This window comes from Hylaeus volcanicus, chromosome 3 (genome assembly GCF_026283585.1).
Source record: "Hylaeus volcanicus isolate JK05 chromosome 3, UHH_iyHylVolc1.0_haploid, whole genome shotgun sequence".
NCBI classification, from domain to species: domain Eukaryota; kingdom Metazoa; phylum Arthropoda; class Insecta; order Hymenoptera; family Colletidae; genus Hylaeus; species Hylaeus volcanicus.
In genome coordinates, this window is record NC_071978.1 from 1,544,815 (window position 1) to 1,557,299 (window position 12,485).

At 35.1% G+C, this 12,485-nt stretch overlaps 2 protein-coding genes across 7 annotated transcripts; both read right to left on the reverse strand.

Annotated features, from left to right (window-relative positions):
• Positions 1-1,589: 1,589 nt before the first annotated feature.
• Positions 1,590-4,780, reverse strand: LOC128874325 (F-box/WD repeat-containing protein 5). 2 transcript variants are annotated; one of them, XM_054118963.1, is made up of 9 exons: positions 4,407-4,780; positions 3,824-3,924; positions 3,572-3,749; positions 3,293-3,485; positions 3,003-3,221; positions 2,744-2,919; positions 2,359-2,680; positions 2,066-2,278; positions 1,590-1,990 (listed from the first exon to the last, which is right to left on the reverse strand). In XM_054118963.1, exons 1-9 carry the CDS (start codon positions 4,693-4,695, stop codon positions 1,723-1,725), a joined length of 1,959 nt encoding a protein of 652 aa, XP_053974938.1. In that variant the 5' UTR covers positions 4,696-4,780; the 3' UTR covers positions 1,590-1,722. The 2 variants fall into 2 exon arrangements, with proteins under 2 accessions (XP_053974938.1, XP_053974937.1); XM_054118962.1 differs by having other exon boundaries at positions 3,824-3,981; positions 4,407-4,779.
• Positions 4,781-5,362: 582 nt separating this feature from the next.
• Positions 5,363-8,592, reverse strand: LOC128874328 (male-specific lethal 3 homolog). 5 transcript variants are annotated; one of them, XM_054118974.1, is made up of 11 exons: positions 8,588-8,592; positions 7,839-7,946; positions 7,601-7,669; positions 7,431-7,540; positions 7,153-7,336; positions 6,854-7,039; positions 6,433-6,737; positions 6,116-6,328; positions 5,837-6,030; positions 5,675-5,759; positions 5,363-5,602 (listed from the first exon to the last, which is right to left on the reverse strand). In XM_054118974.1, exons 2-11 carry the CDS (start codon positions 7,938-7,940, stop codon positions 5,515-5,517), a joined length of 1,536 nt encoding a protein of 511 aa, XP_053974949.1. In that variant the 5' UTR covers positions 7,941-7,946; positions 8,588-8,592; the 3' UTR covers positions 5,363-5,514. The 5 variants fall into 5 exon arrangements, with proteins under 5 accessions (XP_053974949.1, XP_053974946.1, XP_053974948.1 ...); XM_054118971.1 differs by lacking the exon at positions 8,588-8,592 and adding an exon at positions 8,256-8,425 and having other exon boundaries at positions 6,854-7,057; positions 7,120-7,336; XM_054118973.1 differs by lacking the exon at positions 8,588-8,592 and having other exon boundaries at positions 7,839-8,249.
• Positions 8,593-12,485: the final 3,893 nt, after the last annotated feature.

The window sequence follows — 12,485 nt, forward strand, 5'->3', positions numbered from 1 at the left end:
TAAAAAGAAAGATAAGAAAATATAGACTTCTATAACTTGTAAGGTCAACTGTTGTTACATTGTGTAATGTATGCATAGTATATTGATTTAGATGATTTATAACTATTAATAATAATTAGTGGTTATTAAACAATTCTAAATGTATATAAACATACATCTTTTTGGTATGATTAGTAGAAATACTCATAGTTCCTATGATAAAGAGCATGGATATTATATCTTAGCCATTTTGAATGTATAAAAGTTATCTAAGAAATTTTACATTATTGTAAGTATTAAAAAAGGTTGTTAAAGAATTCAAATACATTAAAACAAAATATTTCTAATGTAAATTTTAACAATTTCTGTATAATTTCGTATTATATTTTATTTATCTGCTGTCTTTACATTGTAATCCTAAATACTGCTTTGATAGGTATATTGTTAAATACTAGTAACAAGAAATTGTTTTTTTTTTATTCATTTTACATTCTACTACAGTAATATTTGCTTACGTATATTTTCTTATCAATAAAGAACGTTATTTTGAATAACATTATATTACATTTATAGTGGATATTAGAACATTTATATAATTCTAATTTAAAGCATAGTTCCTTAATTTGAATTCGTCTAATTACAATAGAATAGTAATTTGTACAATTCTGATGATACACTATACCTATTAATAAGAGTTTCTCTTTTCTTTCCCTATAGAAATAACGTCTGAAATTATTGTGCCAAAACACGGAACACATTTTAGTTTTATATTCTGTGTAAATTTTAACATCGTACAAAGTCTAAGAATGATAATTACCGATTTAATTTACATTACAAATACATGTGTAAGTACCATCAAAACTTATTCTAGATTAGTTTACAAATATCAGTCAAAAGAGTTACGCAAAGAGAAAATGTTGTCAATTATGCCATAAAAATATTTAAAAAATTCTCACTTTTATGCCTTATAAATGTTTAGAAATATACAACTTATCTTCGCAAGTTCTAATTCTTAAGTACATACGAACTATGATAGCGGGATGGAAAAGAATAAACTCACACAAAAAAAAAGAATCAGCCTCGCGAAATTCAACTGTTTTTGTATGCGCCTATTAAATTATTAAACAAGATATAAGTATTTTAACTGTAATAAACAATGTTACATAAAAGAATAAATTTTTTCTGAATTAATGAAAGTTGAATCTTGTGCCCTATAATGAAAGATGTGTTCTAGTTATTAAAACATTGAATATGCAAACATGTATATGTCAACACCTGTCAATATATAATCGCACTCATTCTTTATTTTAATTTAATCGAAAATAGAATTTGTAACTTTATATGATTTCATAGAAATCTATTATATTACAAATTTAAGTACAAGCAGTAGCGTAGTTAGTTTTTGTGTCATCCTGGACAACCTTTAACGTTAACATCTTCATCAAAACATACAGCATTTACTAGAGCGAAATTTAGGACATCACACTACCAAGAATTAGTTAGACAATGAGGCAGCAGTCACTAACTCTGAAGAGTTTCAAAATTCAATTTCATTCATCATCCAATGAAAAAAAAACTTGTTCTCTAATAGAGTAGATCAAAAGTACTGCTCCTAAAAAAAGTGCTACCCAAACCAGACCACCCCTTTCGTCACCTTTTAGTTACGCTACTGAGTACAAGTTGTAGGTATAGAAATTTAATATACCTTCAAAGACTTTAGATTGGAAATTTAATAGTCTTTAGTCAATCAACATTACAACCGGTTTTACGATACTTACACCTATTTCGTACTTCCATACCTCTAGGAAAGGAATCTTCATTTAAACCCAATGCACGTACCATAGCTCTACTACGCCAAACTTTAACGGTATAATCGTCGCTAGTCGTAACTAGCATTTCAGGATCACGTGGATTGAAAGCAACAGAATTAACAACGTCAGAATGAGGTACCTTAGCTAAGCATACTCCGTAGTGTCTGTCCCACAGATAGCCATGTTTATCTTCAGCTCCGCTAATAAATCATGAAGATTAAGATGAAACTAGTTTAAAAAAAAAAAAGAGTATAGTAGATTATAATGTTAATTACCTTGCAACATATTCGTCGCAAACATCAAGAAATATAAAGAAACATTCATTATTTGGCGTGTAAGCTTTATGAGCTCTTAACATAGTACCAACTTGCTTTAACGTTACCAAATCAATTACGTGTATGTCGATTTCTTGAGCTATCGGCGGAGGTTGTAGTGGATTTGTAATAACGTAACCTCGAGGCCATGGCCTTGTGTTTACGTATAGGTACCTAGAAACATGTATGACACGATATTACAGAAATGAAGAAACGTAAATATTTTATTTACGTTTGCAATATAGGTAATTGACCTATGATCAGGAGAAAGTCCCATTCCTATAATGTGTCCATGTAAATCTATTACATGGTCTACTTTATCAAATTTATCAGCTACAGATTCGTAGTCCAAATAATTAGCATAGGGATTTTGCCTTTCTCGTTCCCTTTCTCTTTGTGCCAATCTTTCGCGTAATGACGGTCCTGGATCCAGCCTTGTTGGAAACTTCAAATTTTTTATTCTCTTGAAACCCACTTGATGAGGTGTATAAGTTTTAGATCCAGTTGTGAAAATAAGGTACTTTTCACAGTTGTTTACTAGTTCATCAGTATCGCCTTCTTCCGCATTTGACGATTCTGCAAATGAAATATTACAATTAAATTTATGCAACAACTTAACTTACAGGAAGCTTCCTTTACCTTCTGACTCATTTTCTTCATCCCACTGAGAATTTTCACTTTCTCTGTCATTTTCCTGAACATTTTTTTCCATTTCTACTTGCCTGTATTCTTGATTGTATTGAATAGGATTCGCATATTCAAAACCATCGCCAAGTTTTTTCCAATTCATGAATATACCTTCTAATGTACTGCATCTATATATAATTTGATTAATGCAAGCAAGTTATGTAAACGTTTGTTGTATATATTGTTAATGCATTACATAAAAGTAGCTTACTGTAATCTAGACGATGCATGTCGAAGAACAACTGGTTCTTCATCTTGAGCAGTGTCATTACAAGATGAAATGTCTTTATGGCTTGGTGGATTGCCTTTTCCTTCCTTAACATTAGATGAAGAAGGCTGACTCTCCTGCTCTTCAGATTCATCCTGTTCGGGTGTTAGACAATTAGCCACCATAATTGCTCGAATAGACGAAGCATTTCCATTATAAAACCTGAAATATAAACATTTATGGTTAAAAAATGATTTTTTTACTACAGAAAACTCATCTATAATGTGTGATACCTAAAAAGTTGTGTCATAATGGGTATATGTTCACTAGATGACTCTTGATTTGCTTTATTGAGCCAAAGGAGGCTAGTGGTAACTAAATGTGCCAACCAACACAGATTACCGCTTAAAAGATAATGCTCACTATACCATGTACCAAATATGTCATAAGGTTTATTTACTACTCTACATTGGAGATCGAAGCCAGCTGGAACAAATGAAATCAAGTACCTATTTGTAATATATCTTTTATCATTCATTTTAATATATTGAGCAATTTATTTTTTCTCTTACGTGCCAATCTAAATACTGCTATTTCGCCTGAAGTGCTATGTGGAGTCCCAAAATGTACACCAGAAACAAGTAACAAAGTATCAGAAGAATTAAACTGTGAAAATTGTGTATATTCCCAACTAAATGTTTTCATATCGTGAAGATATTTTATTTTAACAGGGTACTGGCTTTCCCAAACCTAGAACGAATTATACAACTAGTTTTATGTTTTTAAAATTAGAGACTATAGAGTAGTAAATAAAAGTGACTCACAAAAATATATCCATCTTTTGAACATGTGGCAAACATTTTCCCATTGTGCGAAAAACTAACGTGTAATACTTGATGAGAATGTCCTTTAAGTACCTCTGTTTCTAAAAGCGGTATATGATATGTTAAACGTTTGAATTCTCCTAACCAAGAAGTTTTCCCTACGAAATACAATGATTTCTAAATTATATTGTCAAATGTAAAATATAAGGAATTTACAGATGAATTTTAGTATCAATAATGATTGTTAATTATATATTAGATCAGTGTTTATTAAATGTCGTTTTACAGATATTCAAAAGTATTGGATTAGTAAATAACAGTTTGTACAATACAGAGCTAGTGTTATAAAATTGGAAACTGAACCAAGTGGAAGACCATGTAAACACATAAGGAATAACATTCGATAAAGGTTTTAAGCTCTAGACTTTCAGATTTTAAACTGTAGCTAGTGAATCATTGAAAAGTGTAACGAAATCATTTAGATTGATGTATGTTTTTAATATTTTACAGACGAAACGACATTTTATATGCGCCAACCAAATACATTATCTTTGTTCCTTGTTACTTTTGCAATAAAGTTAACCTGGCATGATGCCGACATCCGGATCTATTTTATACGTCTGATAGAATAAATCTTTCCAAAGAAATTCGTCGCAAGATACTCTGTGCCATGACCTGCATGCTTCTCCAGCAATTGTCAATTCCCTTGGTGTCAGATATTGAAAGATATTGAGGAGAATCGAATCCGGCATGTAACACCACCTTTCGTTTTCATCGTACGTTTCCGATAGACAATCGCTTTTATCTTCCGACATAACAGTGTCTTCCTCGCTATCTTCCTGATTTTCTGACACATAATCGACGACGTCCATATCGAAGTGTAGTTTTTTTATTTACCAGAACAGCTGATACCTATCAGTAAACCCACTGCTAATACGAGTACACTTGCTGACACGGATTCGTGCCGCGTGAAGGGAAAATTACCAAGTCTTGGTTTTTTTTATCATCACGATACATTTCTATACTTATAGAAATATATATGAATCGATAGTTTACTGTTAGAAAGAATTATTGAATCATTAATGACAGTAATTGCTCTTCGATTATAAATAAAATTTAAGGAAGTAATGGGAAATTAGGAGCATTCTATGTATACATATTGGGGACATGATTGCGCCAATCGTGTTCAATGCCAGTTTTTATTTTTAACTTTTTATCATGTTTTCGATATAAAATGCTCCAATACTTCGCCTAATGAGACGAATTCTAATAATCTATTAATATTTATATATATTCTATTGTATTTATTACAAATAAAACCATGAGCTCACAAATCCAGTTACAAAAGTATATTTTCAAATGTAACACATTCAGGTACAATATGATTTGTAGTAATTATTTCATCAGTATTCGATATCGTCCCTTATCATGAAATTTATTTTTCTCTGACGTTTATTATAAAAGTAACTGTGTACTAATCGTAGTTTGGACAAAAATGGACTATAGGGAATTTTATTGTGGAAGGTATGCAAAACACTATTTGTTAATTAATATAAAAAAAGAATTTATCACTTATAATGATTTCACAAACATACATTCTTTCTGTACAACACACACAGTACTCGCATAATTTATACACAATCGCATTCGTAATCGAATACAGAGGAAGTACATATACTGTCACTACCATGTTAAGAATTACTTGCTTGAGACATTAGTTGATTTTCCACCTGCATGTAAAACTGTTCTCCAAACCATTCTCTATGCATCTCTAAGTAACTATAACATTAAAAATTGAGGATTATGAAAAATTTAAAAAAAAAAAAAAAAACCTATATCAACAGAGTTTACCTGAGAAACATATCCAAATATTTTAAAAGAATTTTTAATTTTTTATTTGGTATGTCTGCTGACTGGAGTAAATCTGGAAGTCTAACTAAAAATTGAAAAAATATATCATTCGGTTACATTCATTGATTTATATAAATCTTTTGTTTAGAAATGTTTACATACCAAATAATCGAGTTAAGTGAATGGCACCATAGTAGGTGGAGGGACTTAGAAGATCTTCAGATTTTGAAGATTCAGGCATTAATCTCCATTTATTCGATTGCTGAAGCAAGGCGCTGACTTGAGCAGATGTAACAACCGGTATTCTTAATGTTATACCACGTGGGCTAGAACAACGAGAACTTGTACTTGCAATACTACAAAAAAAAAAAAAAAAAGAAGAGTATTGATAATTCAATCTTTTCATTACAGCTCACGGTGAAATGGTCAGTTTATGTTTACCTCGACATATTTCCTGTATCTTGTTTCACTTCATCATATGATCTCAATTGTCTATTTTCATCAATAGAACTCACTCTGCATGACCTTAACCTTCGTTTTGAATTTGTTAGTGTCTTCGATGCACCATCTACTTCTGGATCGTGTTCTTGAAATGGTGGTAAATGAGCGTACTCGGTGTCCTCGTATTCTTCTTTGACTAATACTTCCGAATTCCTTAAATATTTAATAATTTTTAGAATAAAAAATAAACAATATTTCATTGTAGGAACCTAGAACTTTTGTAAAGTTGATGATGAAAATGAGAGTACTATACTTACTCGACCGGTTCTTCTTTTACAAGCGCTGAATGTTCGGTATACAAGAAAGAAGACTTTATACTACAGTATTGTTCTCGTTCTTGCCTATATAGAAGAAGATCGTGTAACGTAAAATCGAAGTATATGCGTAATCCATCTGCAACTTCTCTGCATATGTTTATTTCATTAACTGTTTTTTCTATAGTATTATTTGTTTTGTTCCTTTGAGGTTTTTCTGGAATATTAGTCAGTTGTGATGTCGTAAAGTGTTGTACCCATGACTCTAAAATACTCGCAACGGTAGGTTGCGAGGGTAGAACAGCTAGCTGAAACACATGTGTTTCTTATTCCAACGACGCATTTAAATATAAAAAATATAAGTAAAACTTATGCAGAATAATAGTATACAGAATATTAGAATAGTATTTAACAGAAAGGATACCTTATTTTTCTTGGTTATTAGGTCGTGATCTTGGTCCAGGATTCGTTTCAGCATGGTACCTATATCAAGATCAATTCCTGGTTTAACACTGGCACCGGATTGACTACCGCCACCACTATCTTCATCATCGCTCGTTTCACCAACATAGTCCGAACTACTTTCAGTATCCTCTTCGGTAATAACTTCCTTTATCAATAAGAAAAACTACATCTATTTAAATTTTGTACAATTCAGCAGTTCATGAATTTGTAAGTACTCTTAATTACATATGGCTCTTGTACATATGAAAATAATAAGACCTCTGTGTCATAATCTGCATGCTGTCCTGAACTGCCATCTTCTGATGACCCAGTTGTCGCGGATGTCGCTCGACTGCCACCGCTTCTCGCTCTTCGTCGTGGCTCTTGGTTTTCATGTTCATGTAATCGTTCAGACAGTTTGTGGCTTCTTTTCTTACGTTCTCGACGGTACAGATAAGCACCCCTATTTACAAATGAATTATAAATTTCATTCTCTTCAATTAGTTTTATAAACTTCTTTTCATGTAATTGAAAGAAACTTGCAATGGAATACATACAACTGTAACTGTGCTTTTTGTGCTAAATCTCTTTGGAGTTGACGATTTTCTTCCGTGTCTTTCAATACATATTCCTCTGTTACGCAACGATCCCATGAAGAATTCCATCCCTGTTATTGTACGAATTAATGATATACATAACATAAAATAAGTGGTAATTTATTAGTTACCTGGAAATGTATCAAATATTCAACAGCTTTTCTTCCTCTTTGATCCTTGTTAACTATGACATCAAGTACCTAGTAAATAGATTCAAACTAAAAGTTTACACAAGTCATTCAACATTAACGCACAGTTTGTAAATTATGCGCTGTCTTTATAATCTACTACAAGCAAGAATTAAGTATTTACTTAATGCTAATAAGAATTATATTTATTCTAGTTTACTCTTGTCTTCTCGTGACATACCTTTGAATCGTAAAGTACTTTCGCTTTTGTAGGATCAGGTTCATAACAAAGAACTTTTTCACCATCACAGAATTTGAATTTCGGTCCTCGAGTGGAAACCATTCCTTCCTATTGGATATTAGAACCAAATTACGAGATTCCTTCACAAATAATCGTGTATCGATACACCGATAGGATAATCTTGTTTAAATTAACATCATAACCTCACATCATATTCGAAACGAAAACGTTCGAGGAATACATATCTTTGACATCGTTTCTCTAATCTTTCCGTTTAAATTACGAAACGGTTCAAATCACCGAATACATTCGACTTTCGATCGGTGTAACAATATATTTGTTGTCAACGATATACGGACGCAAATTTAAGTCTCCCTGAGTATGTATATAGTTATTGTTATAAAATCATACTCTAACCTCTAACGTAAACAGTCAACATGTATATTATACATGTTCGAAACAAGCGAGCAACCCGAAAAAAAGGAACAGTTCGAACGTACTTGAACGCAAATGCTATTATTATTAGTATTATTATTTATTGAATTGACCATAAGCTCTTTGCGAGTTCATAGGCCTGTACATAGGATGCTAATACATAATATAGGTGGAAGTTAGTTTGTATCACTTCTGCCAACCAAAAATAGTTTCCAGTTGTCGGTAATTTCTATATTTAGCGATTCAAGTGACTTTAGTGATATTTTACAAGGTCGATATTTCAGTTTGCGTGTTGCCAACACCCAATAAACTACCAGTATATCCTGTACCACAGACTGGGTACGAAATATACCTAGTATCCAATAGAAGAATATATTCCACGATCATGAGAGCCCTACTACACCTACTGTAGTCCTAGTTTTAACAACCCCAAATCATATAATAGAAACTAACACTAGCTGAAAGGTCCTTTCAGTACTTTGTCTAAGTATATTATCTCCTACACTTTCTTATACCTCGTGAATACCATAATGTTTTCTAAGAAATCTACTTTACCGGCAGTCAATATTTCGCCTTTCACCAACCGAAGGTTAAAATATTCTTTAGGATAAATAAGGTTCGCTTCACCAGATGGCGCTGACAACCCTATACTATACTTCAACGACTCTTATTATACTATCTCCATTTCACTTTTTCTTACAGTTAGCTTTCTCTCTCTTTCTTGCGTTTTAAATTTTTATTTCAAAATACAGCACAACTTTCTTGTCAGCGATTAAGAGTCAAATAAAGTTATCGAGGAGTTTTCGAATCGACTCCCCAGTTCGTTCACGTTTCTGGGACGCTGCTTCCGCTTCACAAATATGCAGTTATTCATTCATCTCGAGTCTAGCCATTATAACTAGTATCACGTATTGCCACTAAAACGCTTGAGAACCGCCTTATCGGAAATTTCTGGGCGTTCGTATCGTGGTTCCCTCGACCGTTCAACTCCTCGAATTGTATTGAGCGAGGTTAAAAGCCTGAAGAGCGGCACTTCAAAGAGCAATGTGCACGCGTGCATAACTTATTGATGAGCTTCCACCTTTCATTAAAAGTTCACGGGCTCTTTTTGACGAAAAACAATCAGTATTCGGCGAGGTTCATTGAAAGTATCCGTTCTGTCCACCGGATCGTCTCTATATTTCTAAAATGGACATTAAATCGCGTCTTCTTTCAGTACAAAACAGGCTGCCCTTCGAAGAAGAACTACTATCCTTCGAACAGTAACTATTGACTTCCTAAACTCATTTCATTAAATGACATACCAACAGCGTCATGGATGAATTAGAACACTCGGTATCGCGAAAGATTTCTGTAGTAAAAATAGAGTTCATTTATTGTATCTATGATCAATATATACCTGGAACCCAGGAACCATTATCTTGATTTTTGTATTCCGCAAACGAAGATCAACGTTTACATTAGTCTCTATAAGTTTCAACTTTGGCATATTTACCTTGTTCGTTATGCCCCGTATTAAGCAGAGATTCAAAAATTTGAAAATTTTAAAACTGGGTGTATCTTTCGACTTTCAAACGCACGAAACTTGAACCGATTATAGTAAAATGCACGAGCTTGTGTGAAAGCGTGTAACTTATCGATTGCTCTTCGATTCGAAAACGACAGTCATGAATGCCCAAGTCGACTACACAATTTAATAGACGGAAAGTCTGTGGTACATTGTCCAGCTGCATTCTGGTATGACAATCGTGTTTTCTTCATTAATTAACAAAACCTTTTCACATTTTTTTGATTGAAAGTGTCTCGACACGGTGTATTTACTTCAACATAAAGTCAGCTCCACTTATGTTTGGAGTAGATAGTTAGCGAAGTGTAGCGGAACTCCCATCCTCTTAGGATAATACGTTAATTAAGAACATTAAATGATCCGAAGTATACTAACTACTTCGATAGCTATTTTACCATGCTAACGTTCTAACATTTTTTTGACGAGAGCTCCAAATTAAGTACATACGAACAAGCCCTCGATGCAAAGGGTTCGCATACCTTCTAGCGAGTCTCCGAACGCTGACCGTTGAATATCAATTACCGAGTTATTTCCCTCAGGATGTGTCACTGTACACGCGTAATTCCCGTGGTGCTTTCAACACCGTGCACTCATCAGAGGGCAATCACGATCGGTTGGATTATCGTTTGCATGATCCCCGCCGCAAATCAGCCCGACGTCCACATCGGAGCCGAAGGATGGTCGAAGAAGAAGTGGAATTCTCCCATGGATGTCGATCGGCGAGTCCTCTCGAAGGACACGTGAGCGCTAGAGGATCGGAGCGTCGGAGCCAGCGGACTCGTCGGTTCAGCGTGACCGTCTGATTTTTCTTGCGCGTCCGAAGTCTCCGGTCGGTAATTGGCCGTCATCCGGAACCATCGAACCCGTGTGTCTCCCAGACCCTACCCACCCCTCCTTCTCGCGGCGACGCGACGCAACTTAGGCAAACGGCAGCGAGCCGAACCGCGCTCCATAAATCAATTAATTTTAGCCAGTTCGATATGCCGTGGGGGCCCGGTTTAATTTAAATTCTTTCGGAAGCCTTTGGAATCGAGCGAGCCGCGGGTACCGGATAGAGAGGAGGCCAAAACCGCGCGTCTCCCGGCGACGCCGAGCAAGTTTTGACGGAACGGTGGGGGCCTGATTGGTGACTTACGGGGAGCGGAGAGACAGAGAGTGAGCGAGGTGGAGTAGCGCAGACGCCACGTTAAGTATTTCTGATCGAATTCCAAATGGCTGGTTCGTTGTCCGGTCGGACGGTCGGTAAGAATTCAAACCGTGACGAGCAAATGGACGCGAGCGTGCGTCGTTCGATCGTGGAATAACCGAGGGGTTGGCGGAGGGGCGAGAAGGGAGGACCGTGGCTGCGTGAAACCGAGAAAGAAAGGGACAGGCAAAATAAGCAGCGGTGAAAATCGCGACGCAAAAAGGCGACCGCGCGCGCTCTGCCCGCAACTCGTCCGGGGCTAATCAGTTCGCGGGTCGATCGATGAACTCTCCTCTCGGTGCCTCTCATTGTTGTTTTCTCTCTTTTCTGGACGCCTGTGTCGCCGTCGTGGACGCTACCCACCGTGAAACTGCTAATAGTCCTTACGTAATTCCGTCTCTCCCTTTGGTTCCATCGGAGACCCATCGGAATCGTCTTATTTATAGGCACCACGGTTCGTGGAACACGTTAATTACGGATCTGGTTAATTGTCTGCTTAATAAACTGTTAATTAAATTTATTAGGTTGTAAGTTGGTGCATATGATACAATTGAAGCGCGTTACAGGGAGTAATTAGTTATTTCATGAACTACTGATCTGGGATATATAAATTATGGAATAGTCTTATTATTTGCTACTTTGACTAATTATTCTATGAAATAACGTAGTTGTACTAAACCAAACATGAAATAAGTAGATAGTGTGAAGAATTATATCTTCAGGAATTAGATATGTTTCGGTAGTTAGTAGTTCGGATCTTGTGCAAAATATCGAATCGATACTTGTCGAAGATTTTTAATCTGAAATAATTTAAAAACAAATTTGTTTAAATTATTTCCATTTATTCCAATTACTTGCAAACATAAGCATACACAAAATCTGGTTCAACTTTGCAAGAATACTTTAAGTATGCATTAGTAAATCCATAGTCGTTTATACATAGAATTTATCAAATAATTTTAATGCTCTATTTAATAGATGAACTCTTAACGAATTTCGTTCTCAGAGCAAAAAATAAGGAATTCCCGCTCTCCTGTTACGAATCTGCTCATGGCAATAAAACGAACTTCCAGCTGTGTTCAGAAATCGGAGCAAGAACTGATTCGTTGCTCCATCATTGATTCAAGAAATGCAGATCTCTCTTTTGTCTCGATGCAACAATGGTGGATGATTTCCAAACAAAGCACAATAAAAATTTCTTCGTTTCTTTCAGCAAGATACAAGAACCCTGCGCAGAGTACAGAGCATCGAGTACAAGCTCCCAGTTCGAAATCAGAATATTAATGATGCCTGTAGGTCTCCAGACGACTGGGCGCAGGGTGACGAGGGATACTCGGTTGCAGCAACACGCGTTCGTCCATTTGGAAGATCAATTTTGCATAGGTCGAAAAGGGTTAGGGAAATACTTTTCACGAGAACGTAACGGTGATCGTATGTCAAACAATACTCTGGTATTTTT